The following is a 20,657-nucleotide window of genomic DNA, read 5'->3' as shown; positions in this document are numbered from 1 at the left end:
TCAAAAGCATTAGACAAGGTGTTTCTAATTCTAACTTTAATGTGTCTGTCACTTAGAAATGACCTGATGAAATTTAACATATTACCTCGTATTCCCATGTCATGAAGCCGCTTAATAATACCAAAATGCCAGGTAGTGTCATAAGCTTTCTCGAGGTCGAAGAAGACTCCTATAGTCTGACAGCATTTTGAGAAACTTTGCTGAATTTGGGTTGATAATCTTATTAGTGGGTCCACAGTGGAACGATTTCTCCTGAATCCAAATTGGACAGATGATAACAAACCATTTTTTTCTAGCTGCCACATCAATCTAGAATTTACCATTTTCTCAAACAATTTGCATACAAAACTTGTAAGAGATATTGGCCCATAGCTTGTGGGAAGATGAGGATCTTTCAATGGTTTCTTAATGAGAACAATGATTGAAATCTTCCAAGAAGGGGGAGAATACCAGTTTCCCATATTTTATTAAAGATTTTAAGGAGATAAGATTTAGCCGATTCTGGGAGATTTTTCAGCATGCTATAAAGAATGTTATCATTCCCAGGGCATGCTGATACAGATGATGACAGAGCATCCCTTAATTCCCTCAAAGTTAACTTTGAATTATAAGATTCATCCTTTCCAGAATTTAAATTAAGGGAAATGTTTGAATTCCTAATATTCTGGAAAGGAGTTGAATAGTTCCTGGAACTTGATGCTTCGGAGAAATGCTCACCCAGGTTTTCAGCAACTTCATTAGGCTTGGTGACAAGGTCTCCATTGATTTTCAAACAGGGTGTTGGTGTTGGAACATATTTGCCACTTAGCTTTCTAATCTTTTTCCAGATCAATCTGGTTGGGGTCTTGGAATTTGTGCCACTTATATAAAAAAGCCCAGATTCTCTTTTTACTTTTTAAAAAAATTTTCGCCATTTTGCCATAGCTCGTTGGTAAATAGATTTTGCTGTTGCAGACTGACTGGATTTATAACGCCTGTAAAATTTCCTGGTAATTTTCCTCAAATTACCACAGGTTTTATCCCACCAAGGGACAGCAAGTCTGTGTGGTTTCCCTTTGGTCTTAGGTATTGAGTTTTCAGCACTATTCAATATTCCGGAGGCAAAGTACTCATAAGCCTTTATGTGGCATTTGAAGGATTCAAATTCCTGGGGTAGGTTAATGCCTTCTTGAAATATTACCCAATCTGCTTCCTTTTCCTTCCATTTGATAGGATAATTCGAGGGGTCATATCTCACAAACTTAAGATGAATAGGAAAGTGATCACTGTCATGTAGAAACTCATCTACAGACCAATTAAAATCAAGATAGAGCAGAAGAGCAAATGCTCAAGTCTATAGCAGATGAACCACCTGTGTAAAGATTATGGTATGTCATAGTACCATCATTAAAAAGTGTAAGATCATTATTATTAACAATGTCATCAATGATCCTACCCTCTGTGTCTAAAAACTCCACCCCAAGGTGGATTGTGAGAATTAAAATCACAAAGTAGTAAAAACGGAGGAGGAAGTTGATTGATTAATAAAACCTTGAATGTCCCAAAGAGTGAACCTACATCTTGGGGGAAGGTAAAGAGAGCAGATTGTGATTTCACGGTCAAAAGTAGCCTGGATAGCAATTCTTGAAGCTGGGTGTTCAGGGGAACCATAAAATGTTGCAATGCTTTAGTAATGATTATTGCAACACCTCCATGGATGCAATCCCCATCAGTGGGGTTCATTTAGTGGATTTCATAGTTTACACCTGAATTGTATACTGAATCCCCCAATTTAGTTTCTTGAGACATACAACCCATGGGTTATGCTCACTCAATAATACCTTTAATATTTCTGAACGAGTCCTTAGTCCTTTACAGTTCCATTGTAAAATGTCCAGATTGAACTTTAGTGGTAGGATCTACCAAGGGAAATTCTACATCGATCTATACTAATTTTTTTGTTTATTTTCCTTATGGGACTTTATAAGAGTTTCTTTAGATGTCTTGAGATATGTGGCTTATGATTATGTTTTTTATTAGCTTTTTGATATGGAGGAGAGTGGACTTCCACTACTATTTTCTTTTTATCCAAGGAACTTGATTCCTTGGTTGTTTCAGGGGCAGGAGCGTCTTCCTTGTTGTTACATTTTTTATGGGGTTTGGATATCTCCATCCTTTGAGCAGGTGGAGGAGAGGATGAAGGAGTTCTCTCTCTCTTTGGCCATCTAGTTTGTTCTTGTTCCATTTCTTCAAGGGTTTCTTGCTGAAGAGATGGGACAGACACAGGGAGGATTTCATCAACTGGAAAGGAGTCTATATCAGCAGGCACATCTTTCTTGGATAGGGGTGCTTCAACCCTAGCCGGCCTATCACCTAGATCAGATGACTGGGTTTCAGTAGTTCTTGGTTTTACTGCAGGTGAGGGGCTTTAGTTTTCATAGAGGCTACAGAATTTAGAGCCATAGCATAGGTCTTTGTCGGACCAATTAACTTCCTGGCGTAACTAATACTTATATGTTCAGCATTAGCTTTACATATAGCTGCCTCTTCATATTTATATTGGCTGCACTTTTTATTGAATGGGGTATGATTCTCTTCACAATTAATACATTTTGGCTGTTTTGAACAAGGACCATGTTCAGAAGCCGAGCAATTATTACAGACTTTATTGTTTTTGCAGAATCTGGATGGATGGCCATATTGAAAACAGTTGTAGCACTGCAGAGGTTTGGATAAAAATGGTTTGACTTTGACCCTTTCATTTCCAAAATTGATGTAAGATGGTACATCAGAGTCCTCAAACGTTGAAATGACCATATTTGCCTTTGGAACCTTTTTTACCTTCCATACAGAAGTTGGACTGATTTCTGATATTTCTCTTTCTGTCAGTTCACAAAGGTCTCATTCAAATACCACTCCTTTTTCATAACTAAAATTCATGTGTGGTCTAATTTCTTTTATTATATCATCTTCCTCGAATTTCTTCATTGTCAGCATGTATGACTGTCTTTGATTTAGCATGAATTAAGACACTGCCTTTGCCAAACCTTAAGATGTTCCCCATATCAATACAGCCAACCTTTTTTTGGATGTATCTGCTAAATTTGTAGTAATTATAATTTTCCTCCCTAGCAGTTACTACCAACCACATTGGAGGTTTTGGTGTTCTTTCAAAAGTGTCATTGTCATTCAAATTTGGCTGAGCGACTTGTACCCATTGTGATGGTCTGTAAGTATCCATATTTTTAGGGGTCCTGTCGGTCAGTGCTCCCTTGACAATCTTTTTACAAATCGTTACGTTATTGATACTGCTGCTGGTTTTGAGTGCAGCTTCATGTTTTTCAAAAGTCAGCCATGCCTCCCATTTTTTCTCACTTTCATCAAAGTTCATCCTCAACTCTTCTATTTTGCCATAACTACCAAACGAAACAGAGAGTCTCATAGTCACTTGGAATGTGCTTTACATGCAACACCCTCAAACTATCTACTGTGTTCCCACAATGGGTTCTTTTCAATTTATTATGACTACCCAGAGAGGTAGTACCACCACTGGAGCATTCCATATCCACGGTCACGTTCATGTCAAGGGTCGTCATCTGGGCCAAATCATCATCAAAGGGACCAGGGGTCCTAGAATCCTTGTGGTTTCTAGTCATATAAGCTTTATATTAAAAAAATCAGAAAAATTAAACCTGAAAATATTAAAAAAATATCATCAGCCTTTCATAAAGTTTATTCTTCCACCAAAGGCACAAGTGAGAGCTGGCTCCCAAATGTCCGTGTCCCTACCCTACCCCACTGGGGATGGCACAACATGGTTAGAGTGGCGCAAGTGTAAGCCAAACCCACTTGCTAGGACTGAGAATATTACAGGAATGCAATCATCCCCACCCTAACCATGTTATGGGCAAACCGGAAAGAATGCCGAGAGTCCTATCTCTAGGACCAGACCCCCCTGGAATCCGTGGTCCAGCCCTGAAAAATAGTTCTGCCCTTGAGTTATCAATCTGATATCTCTCAGGTCCGAACATTATTGGGTAGTTGATGATCCTACCACAGCTCCCACAATTTAGCTTCGGATATAAACCCAATCCCAGCTATGATATCTTTTCCAATTCGCCAGGTCCAATATCGAGGGGGAATTGAAATGTATGAAACCAACTTTCACTGTACTTTATATTGTGAGGTGAGTGAAGATACTAAACCCATTTGATTACACAGAAAAGGGAATGGAGGATGGAAAAGGTCTATTATTTGTACTGGACAATTGTTTTCTCGAAGCCAGTGACAATAAATTCGTCACCCAGGCATTCACTGCAGGACGGCATTCAGGCATATCAGTGATTTTCATAACCCACAACATGTTCCACTCGGGTAAATTAAGCAGGAATATCAGTCTCAATTACTCCTATTGCATCCTTATGAAGAACCGTGACATTGGACAGATTGAAACTTTGGGAAGACAGTTGTTCGGCCAGCAAAGGGGTGCGGAGTTTTTGGACATAGACAAAAGAGCTTTATCATATAACCAGTACGGTTATCTATTAGTGGACTTCGCTCCGTTAACACCCGAACTGTTACAGCTCAGAACGAATATCCTCGGAGAGACCGAATACTAAATCATGTACAAATAGGACTGAAGAACACCTCCAACTGCTCAGGAATTTATATGAGAATGTAACGCAACCTAGCTGTTTTAGCGGCGTGAATGTGCTACACAAAGCAGAAAAGAATGAGGAGAGAAACATAACTAAAGCGGATGTCACAGGTTTTTTACGGGGCCAGCCATCATACACCCCACTTAGAACACACGCAAGCGTTCCTTTAGGAGTAAAATCATATCTTCCAAACTTTGAGCTGTGGCCAGCACAGATCTGGCCGACGAGTCAAAACTCCCACGCAATGAAAGTTATAAATATCTGCTATTCTTCATCGACCAATTTTCGAGGTATTTACGCGTCCTCCCTCTGAAAAAAAGACCGCATATTCTGAAAGTACTTCTAGAATCTAGCAATTTTTCAGGACTGTCCCATCTGAACAGCGACAAAGGTAGGGAATATTATAACAAACATGATGAAATATCTATAAAGTAAGGAATGTGTTGTTATATGGCGTCTACTCACAATAAATTAAAGCTTCTATAGCTGAAAGGGTAATAAGAACTATTAAAAACCAAATATACAGATACCTCACACACAAGAACACATTGAAATATATCAACATTCTGCAGGACTTAGTCGAAAGCTATAACAACTCACCGCACAAGAGTTTAGGGAATGGTTAGACGCCCAAGGAGGTGCATGCGATGAAGACTAAAGTGGTCATTAAAAGTCAGTTCTCAAGAATGTATAAAAACACCTTTCCAACAATGGGCCACATCAGTTCAACCTTGAACGTTGGAGACACCGTACGCATAGCTGACGAAAACCGGAACGCTGCTTTAAGGACAGGATACACAGTTCAAAACACTATAAATTCTTAAGTTCAAGAAGCTCGTCACTCTGCAAAATCCTAGTTTACATCTTAGAAGATTTAGCGGGAGAAAAAATAAAAGGTACATTCTACAGAGAATTAATACCTACTGAACTGCCTGAAACCTACGACAATGCCATCTTAAGGAGTAGGAGGAGAGGCAACAGAATGAAATACTGTTAATTGGAAGGGTTATTTGGAAGGGTTATCCTGCTCAATTTAATTCGTGGGTTGAAGAATCCCAAATTGTGTGGACATGAGTTGTAAGAAGGAAGCTTTAATACGTAAAAACAGATTTTATTTTATTCATCTTTCATTATAAAGCTCAGATGGTGTAAGATGGAAATCCGTCAAGTATCCTTGAAAACAACAACGTTAGCAGGGAAGAAAAACATATTGAAGAGTCGCAAAGGGGGCTATTCTGTCCGTATTACTTCCTTTAGCAGCCAGTTTGATAGGAAGTCTTATTAAACAGGAAAATAAAAAAATGAAGGAGTTCTACATTATACCGGCCATCATGTATGAGAGGTTAACAAAAGTTTGTGAATCTTGTGGTAACACGGTCGGCAATAACAACAACAACGTTAATAACCGTAGTGTCAATAGCGACTACAATAATAATAATAATAATAATAATAATAATAATAATAATAATAATGATAATAACAATAATGTTAACAACATCAATGCAGACAGTGAACACAGCAATGGGGGAGGTAGGGTGAACACAGGTGTGGGTGATGCATACATTCCTCTTTACGTGCAGAGAAGTGCGAATTTTCCCGTGAATGCTAAAACATTTACACCCCCACCTACTTTACCTCCCATTAGGGATGACTGTGCGAAGAAGAACAAGGGAGAGCCGCTAATTTTGAATGTGCTCAACCGCAAAGTTACCCACAAAAGAGTAAATCCCGACCTGACTAGTGTTAGTCCGATATTGTTCAAAGATCATCCGATATAGTATGTAACAGCCTTAGTTAATCATCTGCAAAATTCAGCCGTGATTGAATGGAATGAAGGAGACCTGTCCCACCAGCTTAACGGATATAACATTTTAGATGTGGCTAGAGAATTTCAAGCGAATAAGAGGACGGATGAGAGTAACATACCAGTTATAATTATTCAATCGAACATGGTGGTATTGGTGAATGGATGGCGAGAAATACTGCTATAAAATGACAGATAGAAGCATGGCACAAATCGGTTAAGAAAGGAGGTAGCAGAACAATGAAGAACAGGGTAGCAAAGAAAAAAGGGGATGTTTGGCTGCCATATTGACGAATCACGAAATTATCAGAGGTGGACTCATTCATTCCTGCGGGCATGATACACTTTCAAAGGGAGCAGTTGTATCGGTGTATCGCAAAATTATCAGAGATAAACCAGCCCAATTGTGTGGGTGCGATAATGTTTCGAAGGGGGGCAGAGCTTAGCATGAATCACAGCAATGAGGAGGAAAGGACGTGGAAACCCCAGCAAGTTTAAGAGTGCATTAGCGTATTTAGGTTCACTGAGTGTTGATGTGCACATTCCCATTCACAGTTCGAGATGGCTTTTTCACCCTGCAAGCTGGTTTTGGGGAGTTTATCCGAAACCAAGTTCAAGAAGGAGTTGCCTGGTTGTAGCCACTAACTGCGTAATATGTCGAAATTATGGATTAGTTGAAGACATCGTGAGGGTTTACCCCTGCACTGACATCGCAGGTCACCGTTTACAACAGAGCCATGACTAGTTAAGCTTCATTACATCACCGTGGGAAAGAAGGTACCGCCATTCTGACAGCACCCGAGGGAGAGAATACATTCGATGCTGAAGAACCCGACCTTCCCATCATCTTCACGTTGTTAACTCAATATGGAATTGGTGCATCCATGGAAGACAATGAATTCGCCAAATCGAGTATAATGTATTCTAAGAATGAAGACCATGTGGAAAGGTTGTGGAACAATACAAGAGAAATGAGATACAATCACTTCTATTCAACGTTGACGAGTTTAAAAATTCAATTAAAAAAGTATCTTGTGAAGATGTGAAATATATCCTATTCCCTGCAGGGATAGGACAACGTGGTCGCGTGAACTGTGTTTGGTTAAACCAATACCTACCTGTGATTATCTCCTTTGGCAAGGAGATGAAACGCCACGGAAAGGTCACATGTATAGTTGTCAAGGAGTCAGTTTTATCCTTCATGGAAGAGAAGTGTGCGGGAGATGTGCGGTTGAAGGATTCATTTTCCAAATCGAGACGTTTGGAAGTGAAGTGATGGACACGGAGAAATTAAGCCTCGGGGTTGAACTAGGTGTAACTGTGCGACCCTCTTATGTTAAAAAAAAAAAAAAAAAAAAAAAAAAAAAAAAAAGGTTTGCCAACCTGTATATATACATGTGTATGTATGTATGTTCCATTATTTTGTATAATAAATAAAATTAATCTTTTTATACTTTTTATTCATCCCTTCTGAGCTGTGTGGTATATATGAACTTAATAACGTGTATTGCCAGTAATGTGTGTTCAGCATGTGTAGCGATCACATCGTATATGTGAAAAGCGGGGTGTGCCTTGATTTATTTCCCGAAAACCAACTGTGTAAATTTATAAACAGGTTGGCCACTCCCATAACTCTATCAAAAGAGGTAGAATATGAATTAGGTGTCATAGCGATTACACTCCCAAACGAATACTACGCCGTCACACAAGAAGATGAAGATTTCACACTTCAGTTTAAAGTCACCTTTAATCAGAGTTCGACAACTCGCTCATACATTTTCACGTATATTCACGCTGTTGGCTTATTAGCGGGGGATATGAATAGATTGACTAGAGCACTCAATATAGACATTACAGAACAACTGGAAACATTTAACGGTGTATACATTCAGGGTGTTATGCGTAGGAATGGGTTACTTTCATGGAATGATGATTTGAAGAGGATGAGCCTCAAATACGTGAATGCTGAGGTTGTAAAAGTAGGCGTTGTTTCAGTTGTTGTAAAGTTTAGTGCTAGGGCTGCACGTTTCTTGGGGTTTAACATAGGAGTGCAATACATGATTTATGGCATGGGGGTGTTGAGAAATCATCGCTCCAAAACTCCCTATCTCGATGATTACAGTATCGATTACGTTTACTTATATTCCAACATTATTCAACCCTCATCGCTGGGTGATAAAACGGTAAATATTCTGGACTGTTTTACGTTGGAATGTGGACAGGGTAGAGGTTTGCATAATGCAGTTTATAAACCTTTAAATACAAATGTGGTAGATTACTTTTCCATTGGTGTGACGAATCAGAAGGGTGAGGATATTAAGTTTATTGAAGGTAAAAGCATGTCACGCACCCTTCATATAAGACCTAGATGAGCAAAATTATGTCCAGTACTTCACCAGTATGGTGGGTGAACACATTATATATGTGAGCAGTCTAGGCTGCTTGGACAAGCATGTGAATAACTCAGCGTCCGGGTTGGTAAATAGGTTACCTGCTCCTATATTCCTACCAAATGGAAGCGAATATGAAGTGGGTCTAGCTTTGATCATGTTTCCGGGAGTTTATAATGCTGTATTATCAAGAGATAAAGAATTCTCCCTCCAGTTTGTTACTAAAAGTGGTAAAAATAATAAGCACGCCTATATCTATAGACATGAAGAGGCTGGTGAGGGCGCTTAACAATGATATTTTTGAAAATTTAAAAGTATATTTTGACAGCAGATACAAAAATGTTTTCAACAGTAACGATGTACTTGGTTGGGATGAAGACAGCAGGAGAATTATTATCCCTCACGTTAAGAGGGGGAAGATTGGGGTGGGGGACATTAAAAGTGTGTCCATCAAATTCAGTAATACTGTAAAGTGGCCAGATTGCTGGGTTTTAAAAATAATACCGCGTACGAAGTTTACGGCCTTGATGCGTTGAATGCACATCTCTTGGTTGATTCCTTACTCGATAATTGCGATGTAGATTATATGCATGTGTACACTGATATTGTTCAAACGACTGGTTTTGGAGGGAAACTAGTAAATATATTGGATTGTTTTACATTAGAGAGCGGCAAAGGGAAGGGGATACACAATACAATATACAAAGCGCTGAACACGAACATTCTAGAACAGATTTCAATCATCACCGGCCAAAATGGAAGGCGCATTCATTTCAATAACGACTTGAGCGTCACCTGTGTGCTTCATATAGGGCCCAGATAGGGAGGTATGTATAAAACCTGTATTGTTTTCCACCTTTACGTTATTCACTTTCGCGAGCTCATGTAATTAAGAACGCTCAAACGAGCGCTCTGCATAATATTCAAGGGAGGAATTAAAGTTTTTTTAACAGGTATGAGGTCATCTTCACCCCACCCTTGGAGGTCGAATTTAAAACGTTGTTCTTGTCTGAACCCTTAAAAAAAGGGAGCGGGTCTAGAAGACATTTTGGTTTTCTATCAGAGTCATAGAAGAGGTGGAGGTGTATTTTCAGCCATGGCCGGCATTGCACGCAGGGTACCCACTTTCCTGTTCCCGTCAGCGAAACCTGTGGAATTATCAGTGCATGTGTCATGTGTGTGCGGGTGGTTACAATCATCTTTTATCACCCTCGTATAAGGTTTCGCTAAAGCAGTATATTGTGTCATGTGTGTGTGTGTGTGCGTGTGTACTTCACTGGACATGGAGACGGATTACCGAGCTGTGATAGTAGTGTCATGTTGTGTGTCTTGTGTGAATGCGCACCATCGAGATATGACATGTTGTGCACCTGGCAGTGAGTCACAGAGAAATGGTGGGGGTGCTTATCAGCTGAGTCACAGGGAAAGGGTGACTGTTGTGGGTGTTTATCAGGTGCATATCTGAATTTGGATGGAGTTTAGAAATCTTTTCGCATTCATACTATCACTGGCAGTGAGTGACAGAGAAACAGTGACTATTGTGGGTGTTTATCAGGTGCTTATCTGAATTTGGATGGAGTTTGGGGTTCTTTTCTGAACTAGAGTGAAATATTTGGTGGTTTTCCCGTGGAGTCGTTAATGGTCAAAGTACGCGAGGTTAAAATAAAGGCAAGCGTATAGGGTTTATCACCTGTGAGCCGAATTGGGGGTCAGGTGTTGAGGTTGAGCCAAAATGGGGTCTTTTTCCCTACTGCTTATATATAATAACTGATTTACACACTAATGGAGTTGATTATTTTGTTAAAGTGGGTAACAGAATTAAGTTTTATCATGCTAACATGTTGAAATTGTATACTATGAGAGTAAATGTAATTCAAGAATTGTCTACTTCTCCATGTCATTTAACTCAGCTGTTTGAAGCTATTGCTGATGAACCTAATTCTTTGGTATATGCATCTCCCAGTGAAGTCACTGATTCTGAAAATAATTTTGATCTTAATCTTCTAGAGACTTCTAATAATTCTAATATTAAAATTAGTAGTTCCCTTACCACTCAACAAGTAAAAGACCTTAATGATGTCCTAATTATTTTTCTAGATGTAATGAGCACTAATCTAGGTAATACAAACACGATAACACACAAGATTTACCTTCACACCTTCAAACCGTTTAAAACTAAAATCTACCCTATTCCAGTACGTTTGGCTGATGAATTTGATAGAGATAGATAAAATGTTGAAGATGGGTATAATTCAACCCTCTACATCAGATTATTGTTCTCCTGTCGTCTTTGTTAGAAAACCAGACAGTAGCTTGAGAATTTGTATTGACTTTAGGTCACTTAACAAAGAAACTGTATTTGATGCAGAACCAATGCCATCTATCAGTGAAAATTTGCATAAATTTAACGATGCTTTACATTTTACAGAACTAGATCTGGCAAAAGGATATTGGCAGATTCCATTGGATCCTGAATCTAGGAACTATACTGCATTTGCAACTAAGTATTGCTTAATGGAATTTAAACTGATGCCATTTGGTTTGACCACTGCTTGCGCTACATTTGTCTGCCTTATGCAAAAAGTTCTTGCTGGATTGTCTAATGTTTCTTGTTATTTTGATAATATTCTAATATTCAGTAAAACTTGGGATGAACACCTGAAACATTTAAGTCCTGTAATGTCTCGTTTATGTGACCACGGATTACCTGCAGAACCTGATAAATGTAACTTTAGTTTCAAAGAAATTAAGTACCTTGGATATATTTTAGGCAATAATTCATTGAAACCAATTAAATCCAGGGTTGAAGCAATAATTAATATGCCCTTGCCTGAAACTTTCATGGGGACAGTTGCTTATTACAGCCAGTTTATACCAAACTTCTCTACTCTTTCAGCTCCCGATAATGATTTCTTGAAAAAGAAAAGTAAAAATATTTTAATGAACTTAGAAATTCCTTGTTGAAAGATCCTATTTTAATTATTCCAGATACAAATAAGCAGTTTTATAGAAGAACTGATGTTTCCCATGTTGGCTTAGGAGCAGTTGTCTTACAAGAACATGCTGGAATATTGAAACCTGTTTGTTATGTTGGTAAGAAATTTAATACTGCTGAGCTAAAACACTCAGTAATTGAAAAGGAATGTTATGCCATCGTGTAGGGAATTAATCATTTTAAAGAATTTGTTTATGGTAAAGAAGTTATTTTGCCGACAGAACACATGCCACTTAAATTTCTTTGTGGTATGAAAAATAAGAATGACAGGTTGTTCAGATGGATCTTAAGCTTGCAGCCATCTAGCTTTTTGATTGGATATATCAAAGAATCCAGTAACATTTGCTCAGATATGATTAGTAGGTGTGTCGAATTCTGAATGTGATCTATGTACATATTTAAACGTTTTCTTTAATGTAATAATTTTTTTACATAGTTTTCTTCAGTGTAATATTTTTTTTTTTTTACATATCTTCTACCAACAAATATAAACCAAACTTAGTAAGGGGGATTTGTCAGGTAATAGCAGCGCCATCTATTGAGTGATTTTTGTCGGGTAATCTCAGCGGCATCTATTGTTTGGTTAAATAGTTGTCTAGAGAGGTGAGTTGGAGTTCATTTATTTGTCTTCCACTATCCTTGTTGGTTTTCCTTAAGTGACTTCAATTTTCGCCCTCATTTATCTGTGATTGCCGCCTGTCACCTACCACTACATATGAAGGTATTTACATTTTACATAAATATAACTAAACGAATAGTGTTAGTATGTTATTTAAACTTTTGGTTATAGAATGGTTGAAAATAACTTGTGAAGTGATTTTGTTTCGTGATATTTTAGTGAACTGTTTGCCTATTGTTGATGGGTTAAAAAAGTTGATTTAACAATACATAGTCTGATTTTATGTATTTTTCCAGGCTCCTACTTTTACACATACAGGATGATTTCGTATCTGGGGTTACTTTTAGCCTAGTCGCATAACTCGGGCTAAGTTAAAATAGACTAGTCCACCCTTTTATTGATGTACTTTCGAAGCTTGAGACCTACCAACAGTGCAAACCATCGCTTCAGATCTTCAATAAGAAGTAGTCATATTTATAAGTCATCATCTCATAAAGAACATATGTAGATCAGTTATGTATTTATTTCATTTATTTCAAACTTACCAAACTTACTTGCCTATGATTTAATTCTGAAATATATATTTTCTACATTTATTTCTTCATGTGTTTGTGTTTTTCCCTCAGTTTAACTATTAACATAAATGTAACAAAGACCATATCCGGCAAATAGTTGAGAATATAAAGAACCATCGAGACCCCCAATTATAACGCCAAGTCCGCTTTAAACGCGGCTCTAGTGGTTAGCCCTCTACAATATACATTTGATAGGACTTTATATATAACTTACGTTATTGAGTAGAATGAGGATTCCATTTTAATAGATCAACCTTTCAACAGCTAACAACTGTATGCGTTAGCTAAGATTGGTATGCAAACATTTTCAGGGAATTACGCAGCCAATGGATAGTCTTTCAGTGTGATAATAGGGGTTAGGAGTGATGGATACAAAAGAAATTGAGACTGCTTTACAAGGTTCGCTAGGGAGTGTTATTAAATATTTAGGTGTGTTCACTTTGGATGAAGTGGGTAAGTTCATAATACCTGTGAATGGAAATAAACCATTAGTTTTTATATCAAATACTCTGCCCTCAACTTCTAGTATTGACGTTGTTGGACACTAGGTGTTTTTACATTGACTATTCACCTAGGGATAAAATCTTCTTTTTTGACAGTTATGGTATAAACCCCAAAATTTATTCAGGCGGCTTCTCAACTTTTCTCTGCGCAAATTCAGGATTTGTCCTTCGCCAGTCTGTAAGGCAGATACAGCCAAATAATTCATGCTAGTGTGGTCTTTAAACTGTTTTCTTCGTTCACTGTACGAGTCATAAAGGGTTGAAACCAGTTTTGTCGTTAATGAACATTATCTTCTCATCGTGTCATTTGGAAAGTAATGACAGGTGGGTGATGGAATACTATTTAAAGTATTTCAAAAGGGTGAAATGTTCTCATTGGAGTTCTGGTGGTAAACGGGCTCTCACTTACAAGGAGTGTACTATGCATTCATTAAATAAAAGGTAATATATACTCATTTTTTTATGTTAATATAAATCATATAATAATCGTTTTTTTATGTTGCTTAAACACATCATATAATTATTTTTTCATTTCTTGCAAGCGTTCGGTTCTTCTAATCCGGTTATTTCTGTTCCTTAGGATGAGCGGGAAAGGAGGGGTTATTCCGCACGGGGCACAGGCGAAGGACGAATGTCAAGCAGTACAAGATACTAAATTTAGAAGATTGTAGTATTTTATTGTAAAATTGTTAAGCAGTTTGAGGTTGGTGATAAGGAGTCGTGGCGGTATTGTTTTGAATGCGTCTTGGGAAAAACGATTGAATCTGACACTTGTTAATGTGTACCGGTTTATGTAATAAAAATATGTGAATGGTCATAATTGGTTTTTATTACCCTCATTCTTTATTGTTCAACCTTCCGTAGAATTCATTATGTTAGGTTATGGCGTTTAGAAATCTTTTCACATTCATACTATCACGTGATATGACATGTTGCGCACCTGGCAGTGAGTCATGAAGACAGTCAGGTTAAGGGTTATTTTACTAGTATTCATATCTTTTCATATACTCACTCACGTGGATTAAGAGACTTAGAATTTGTTCCTCATATTCATATTTTTCATATACTCATGTTAGGTTAGGTTAGGTTAGGTTAAGGCACGTAGAATTTTTTCCCCCACATTCACAATTATGTGAAATGGCGGTTCTCCGTCAGAAGGGTATATCTTGATAGGTAGGTTAGGTTAAGTTGGATCAGGTTAGGTTGGGTTAGGTTAAGGGACTTAGAATTTTTTCACTCATTCATATTTATGTGAAATGGTGGTTTTTAATCTGTATAGTATATCGTGAGCCAAAATGGATTTGGGTTTAAAAAAAGTAGTGAGGACATGATAACTAGAAAAAGTGTTAAAAAAAAAAAAAGTTAGGGCAATGCCAATGCCAAAAATAAACCATGTTATAAAATAGTAGTAGAAACTGATTTACAATTGAAATGGGCTATCATTGAGGTTTAAGAATGGTTCTTTAAACTCTTGAATATGAAAATACAGCGCAAATTATATAAGTTAAAATTGCAAAACAAAAACGTTCAAATACTTGAAAACTCGATATATGTCTGAAGTAATTGGAATTTCTCAGGTGGATTCGTTCACAGAGATCTGGAAGATAGAGTGGGTGATAGCTGGTGTTGTTACTCCGTATCACAACGACAATATTTACTCGGTTTTCTCACTGAACAGGATTATTTTGCATCATCATAAGCAGCAATGGTCATTATTTTAGGTTCTATAAATTTATGTTTGTATTCCTAAGGTTTTAAAGTTAGCTAGTCTCAATGGCGGTCAATGTTGTGACGGCTAAGGTAGGTTTAACAAATCTAGTAAATCCGAGAACTTTGGCGGGAAAGCACAAGTCACTGGATACTGGCTTATGTAACGGCTTTCACACTTGAATGACTGATGCTGACATGGTTTGAATGCTATTAGTTGTTTACAAAGCTACTGTCATTAAAAGGAAATTTTTATCACGGTTAAAGTAGCCTGTCAACTTGAAGATTTTCTGGCTATGCTCCCATTACAAGCAGTTTGGAGTTAGCCTACACAGCTTAAAACGGCTGCTTACTTTGCCGCGAGACTGAAAGATATCCCAATACATCAGCATTTTTTTGCACAATATAAAACTTTTATTGCCTCTGCAATAGATAAAGAGTTATTTGTGGCAATAAATATTTTTACGAGCCCCCTTCAAATTTTATCTAGTATAGTGAAGCGCAGTTTTGGCAACCATATCACTGTTTCCTAGTAATCTGTGCACAGACTCAATACTCTTTCCCTGCCATTTCCCATCATAAGTCCACCACCAACACTACAATTCTCTCTCTCTCTCTCTCTCTCTCTCTCTCTCTCTCTCTCTCTCTCTCTCTCTCTCTCTCTCTCTCCAATACTAGAACATACTTAAAAAATATATTATCACTCAATCTCTCAAAGTAAATATATGAATGAAGTAGCTATAAATAGGCCTATGCTTTAACAAGTAGATCTCTCTCTCTCTCTCTCTCATAATATTGCCTTCATTAAAATTGTTCCTCACGGATTCTACTGGTTATTGACCAAATATTACCTTTCTTTTCTAGTTATTTAAGATCCCGTTTCCAATTACGCAAGAATTTTACATTTTTTTAGTGTCATAACATCCCTTATGAGAAAGGTTTAATGGTAGGTTTTAAAGAAAGATGATCAATATTCTGCTCTGAACTAACGTTACCATAACCAACTTTAACAAATGATATAGCAGTTGTTACTGCTAAAGTTATAAATGATTAAAGAAAGATGATCAATATTCTGCTCTGAACTAACGTTACCATAACCAACTTTAACAAATGATATAGCAGTTGTTACTGCTACAGTTATAAATGATTATAGGAATTTTACAGAATCTTTATGGTTTAAAGTTACTGGAAATCTAGATGGCAACAAACACAAGGACTTTCATGAAGCTCTGCCCCTTCTAGAGTTGCCATGTGTGGTGTAAGGACAACGCCTTATCCGCTAATTCCTCTGTACATAATTCTACAATCTCATTGTTCTTACTTCCCTCCCTGAGAGCATTTAGCGGGCTTTCCGCCAATGTTTATATCTTATAAGATCATGTTTTGTATGCTTTTATATTCTAAGTTATATGTCTCGCAAGAAACACAAATCGGCTATCGCCGACCCATTTTTACTCTCTTGCTGATCGGATACCACATTTCCGCTCACACCCTGTATATTTGAATTTCCTTACCTGTAAATAAAAGCAGTACACTTCTACCTGCCTCTTTGTCCACACCTTACAGCTGGTGACCTCCCGGTTTGGACGGTGACCCAAGCGGTTTTGGCTAAGCCATTAAGGGACTAACTACCGCCGCTCACCTTCAGAGATCTTTAGCGGACTCACACGGTACCTCAGTTTAGATCTCTGAAAGCTCCTACTGTGGAAAAAACCAACACCTCTAACGGACTAAATACGGCATACCTTTCCCAGGTGTGTTCAGGCGTTTCTCAAACGGTTTGGCCCGCCATTTACGACTCCTGTTGACCGTTTTCTGTGAGAGTGGACAACGGAGGCAGGCAGTTCCGCACGAGAAACCCAGGCCTCCTCTGTCTCAACGCCAGCTTCGCACACAGCTGCCGCTCAAGCTGTCAAGCTGCCCCCTTTCACAACAGAGAACCCAACCGCCTGGTTCATCCGAGCTGAAGGGCAATTCCGGGTTGCGGGACTCTCTGACAAGGTGCTGCAGGCTGACCTCGTCATATCAGTCCTGCCGACAAACGTATACAACCGAATAACCCCCTGGCTGATCGGTCGGGCACAGACTGAACCAGTCACACTCGACGAACTAAAGAAAAGACTCGTGACAGCCTACACCACTCCCATCATGGAGAGAGCCGCCCACGCCCTCGACCTAGCCACGAACCCGATGCGAGGCGCCGACCCAGAGGATGCCTGCCCAACGACGGGAAGAAGATGGAGATCTGCCTGGGCCGCAAAATATTCCTTCAGCAACTCGAGCCAGATGTCCGAGGACAGCTAACAGACTCATATACGCTCCCCGACAACAAACTCGTGGAGAAAGCTAAAAAACTAACGCTGTCAAACAAGGCTGTGAGGCTCGCCACTCCCCGATCTTCCATGTGCCTAGCCGCTGAGAAGGGAGAAGAAGAAGACGACCCAATGCAGGAGATTGGCGCCGTGACCCAGAGGAAGACCTCCCACCCGCAGCGGGGTGAAAACTCCTGGTGCTACTACCACCGGAAGTTCGGAAGGCACTCCAGGAGATGCGAAAGCCCCTGCACCTTCCAGCAGTCAAAAAACGGCGACGGTAGACAAAATCAAAGTCGCCTGTGGCAGCGGCCTTGTCAGAACCACACGCCGTAGGATTTTATGTCCGCGATGCGATCTCCGACCGGAGGATGCTGGTGGACATTCGATATTCCCGCCGTCAGGAGAAGACCGTAGCTATGGGCCTGACAGCCCAACCGCCTCGTCGCCGCAAACGGGACCCCCATCCACTCCTACGGCACGAAATCCCTCAAAATATCCATCTTGGGGCGCAACTACGTCTGGCATTTCACCATCGCAGATGTCAGGGTACAACTACTGGGGGCGGACTTCCTGGCGCATAACGGCCTCCTGGTTGATGTGGGCCGCAAACGCCTCCTCGACACGGGGACATGCCGTTCCCTACCACTTGCAGCGGGCCCAAGCGCCCCCACAATTTGCACCATCACCCACCACAAGTACGGTAACCTCCTGCAGGAATTCCCCGAAGTCTTGAAACCAGAACTTCGTCAGGTAGCTGGGACGCCACCCAAGCACGGAATATTCCACCACATCACCACCACGGGACCCCCAACGCACGCAAAGTTCCGACGACTCCCTCTGGGCCACCTTCAGGATGCAAAAAGGGCGCTCTCAGAAATGGAACGAATGGGTATCTGCTGGAAAGCATCAAGCCCTTGGGCTTTGCCCCTCCACATGGTATGGAAACCTGACGGCATTTGGAGGCCCTGCGGAGACTACCAGAAACTCAACCTTGCTACGATCCCCGATCACTACCCCTTGCCAAACATGCAGGACTTGACTGGGGCCCTCCATGGAGCAAAAATCTTCACAAAAATGGACCTTTTAAAATTTTACTTTCAGGTTCCAGTACATCCCGAGGACATTCCCAAGACCGCCATCATCACGCCCTTCGTCTCCTACGTTTCCATTACTCAACCTTCGGCCTGAGAAACGCAGGGGCCACCTCCCAGCGCCGAATGGACAGCATCCTGGGGGACCTGCCCTTCTGCGTCTGTTATGTCGACGATATTTTGATCTTTTCCAGGTGCCCGGAGGAACAACTACACCATGTCCGAGCGGTTCTGAAACGCCTGCAGGAAAACAGGCTGGTCGTCAGATTTGACAAGTGCACCTTCGGCGCCGAGAGGGTAGACTTCCTCGGACACAAGATCTCTGCAGCAGGCGTGCGCCCCATGGCCTCGAAGGTGGACGCAGTGCAGAAGTTTCCGACCCCAACTACAGTCAAGGCCCTGCAAGAATTCATCGGAATGGTGAATTACTACCGCCGGTTTATCCCCGACGTCGCCCCGCACCATGTCCCCTCTAACACAGGTCCTGAAGGGCAAACCAAAGAACCTGACGTGGGAGGCAGGGTAGGTTCAGGCCTTCCACAACACGAAGGTGGCCCTCACCAGGACCACCACCTCATCCCACCAGGACCCCACTGCGCCCTTACACCTCACCACTGATGCCAGCAACGTCGCCTGCGGGGCTGTCCTTGAGCAGATGGTCAAGGGCGGTCCCCAGACGCTCGCCTTCTACAGTAAAAAACTGTCGCCCGCTGAGACAAGATACAGCACATTTGACTGTGAGCTCCTGGTGGTGTACCAAGCAGTGTGCCACTTCCGCTACCTCCTCGAGGGCGCCCCCTTCACTATCAGGACAGACCACCGCCCCTTTGTGCATGCCTTCACCAAGGCGGGCGACGCCTGGTCAGCGAGACAACAAAGGCACCTGGCAGCCATCGCAGAGTTCGGCTGCACCATCCATCACGTCCCCGGCAAGAAGAACCCTGTGGCTGACGCCCTCTCGAGGATAGAGATCAACTCCGTGCACCTCGGGATCGACTACGAAGACCTCGCCCGGGAACAGGCCGCCGACCCGGAGACTGCCGCATATCGCACAGCCATCACCTCCCTCAAGTGGGAGGACGTGCCCTTCGGACCCGGAGGCACGACGCTCCTCTGCGACACCAGCACGGGTCGCCCTCACCCTCTGATCCCAACCTACCGCAGGAGGGCCGTATTCAACGTCATACACGGACTCTCGCACCCCTCAGACTGGACGACGATGCGCCTCCTGACGGAGAAGTTCGTCTGGCACGGAATTCGGAAGGACTCTCGAGAGTAGGCCAGGAACTGCGTTCCGTGCCAATCAAGCAAAGTAAGTTGGCACACAGAATCAGGGGTGGGGGAGTTTCCGCAGCCGAAGCAAAGATTCGGCCACATTCACGTAGACATCGTGGGTCCCCTGCCCCTGTCCGAAGGTGCCAGATACCTCCTGACGATAATCGACTGCTCCACCAGGTGGCCAGAGGCGACGCCGATGTCAGAGGCAACCACCAAAGCATGTACCGAAGCCCTTCTCGCCAGCCGGATCAGCCGATTCGGAGTCCCTGATGATATCATGATGGACCGTGGACCTGTTTTCCCATCGGAGTTGTGGACCGCCCTGGCCCGCCTGATGGGGACATCACTACACGCCACCACTGCCTACAACGCGGCGGCTAACAGCATGGTGGAAAGGGTCCACCGATCGCTCAAGGCTTCTCTAATGGTGCGCTGCACCAGCGAGGACTGGAAGAGCCAACTACTGTGGGTCCTCCTTGGCCTCCGGACCGCCCCTCGGGTGAACGGCGAAGCATCACCTGCGGAGAAGGTCTACGGGGAACCATTGGCAGTCCCAGGCGAATTCTTCCCGACCAACGCCAACGATGCAGACGTCTCCATCGCCAGACTTCGGGAATCCGCCAGTAAATTCACGCACTGCATCAAGACCTTCTCCAACAGAACCAAACACTTCCTCCCGAAGGCACTATCTTCCTGCAAACACGTCTTCATCACGGACGACGCCCGCCGCCCGCCACTGACGA

General features: G+C 41.4%; 1 protein-coding gene across 1 annotated transcript in view; it reads left to right on the top strand.

The window, feature by feature from the left end:
• The first annotated feature begins 20,110 nt into the window (after positions 1–20,110).
• LOC135225406 (uncharacterized) overlaps positions 20,111–20,657 on the top strand; it is a 627-nt gene continuing 80 nt past the window's right edge. Inside the window, exon 1 of the mRNA XM_064264741.1 lies at positions 20,111–20,657. This exon is cut by the window's right edge and continues 80 nt beyond it. Coding sequence (XP_064120811.1) covers positions 20,111–20,657 — 547 coding nt within the window.

This window comes from Macrobrachium nipponense, chromosome 13, assembly GCF_015104395.2.
Source record: "Macrobrachium nipponense isolate FS-2020 chromosome 13, ASM1510439v2, whole genome shotgun sequence".
Lineage (NCBI taxonomy): Eukaryota > Metazoa > Arthropoda > Malacostraca > Decapoda > Palaemonidae > Macrobrachium > Macrobrachium nipponense.
This window is presented reverse-complemented; position numbering and strand designations above follow the sequence as displayed.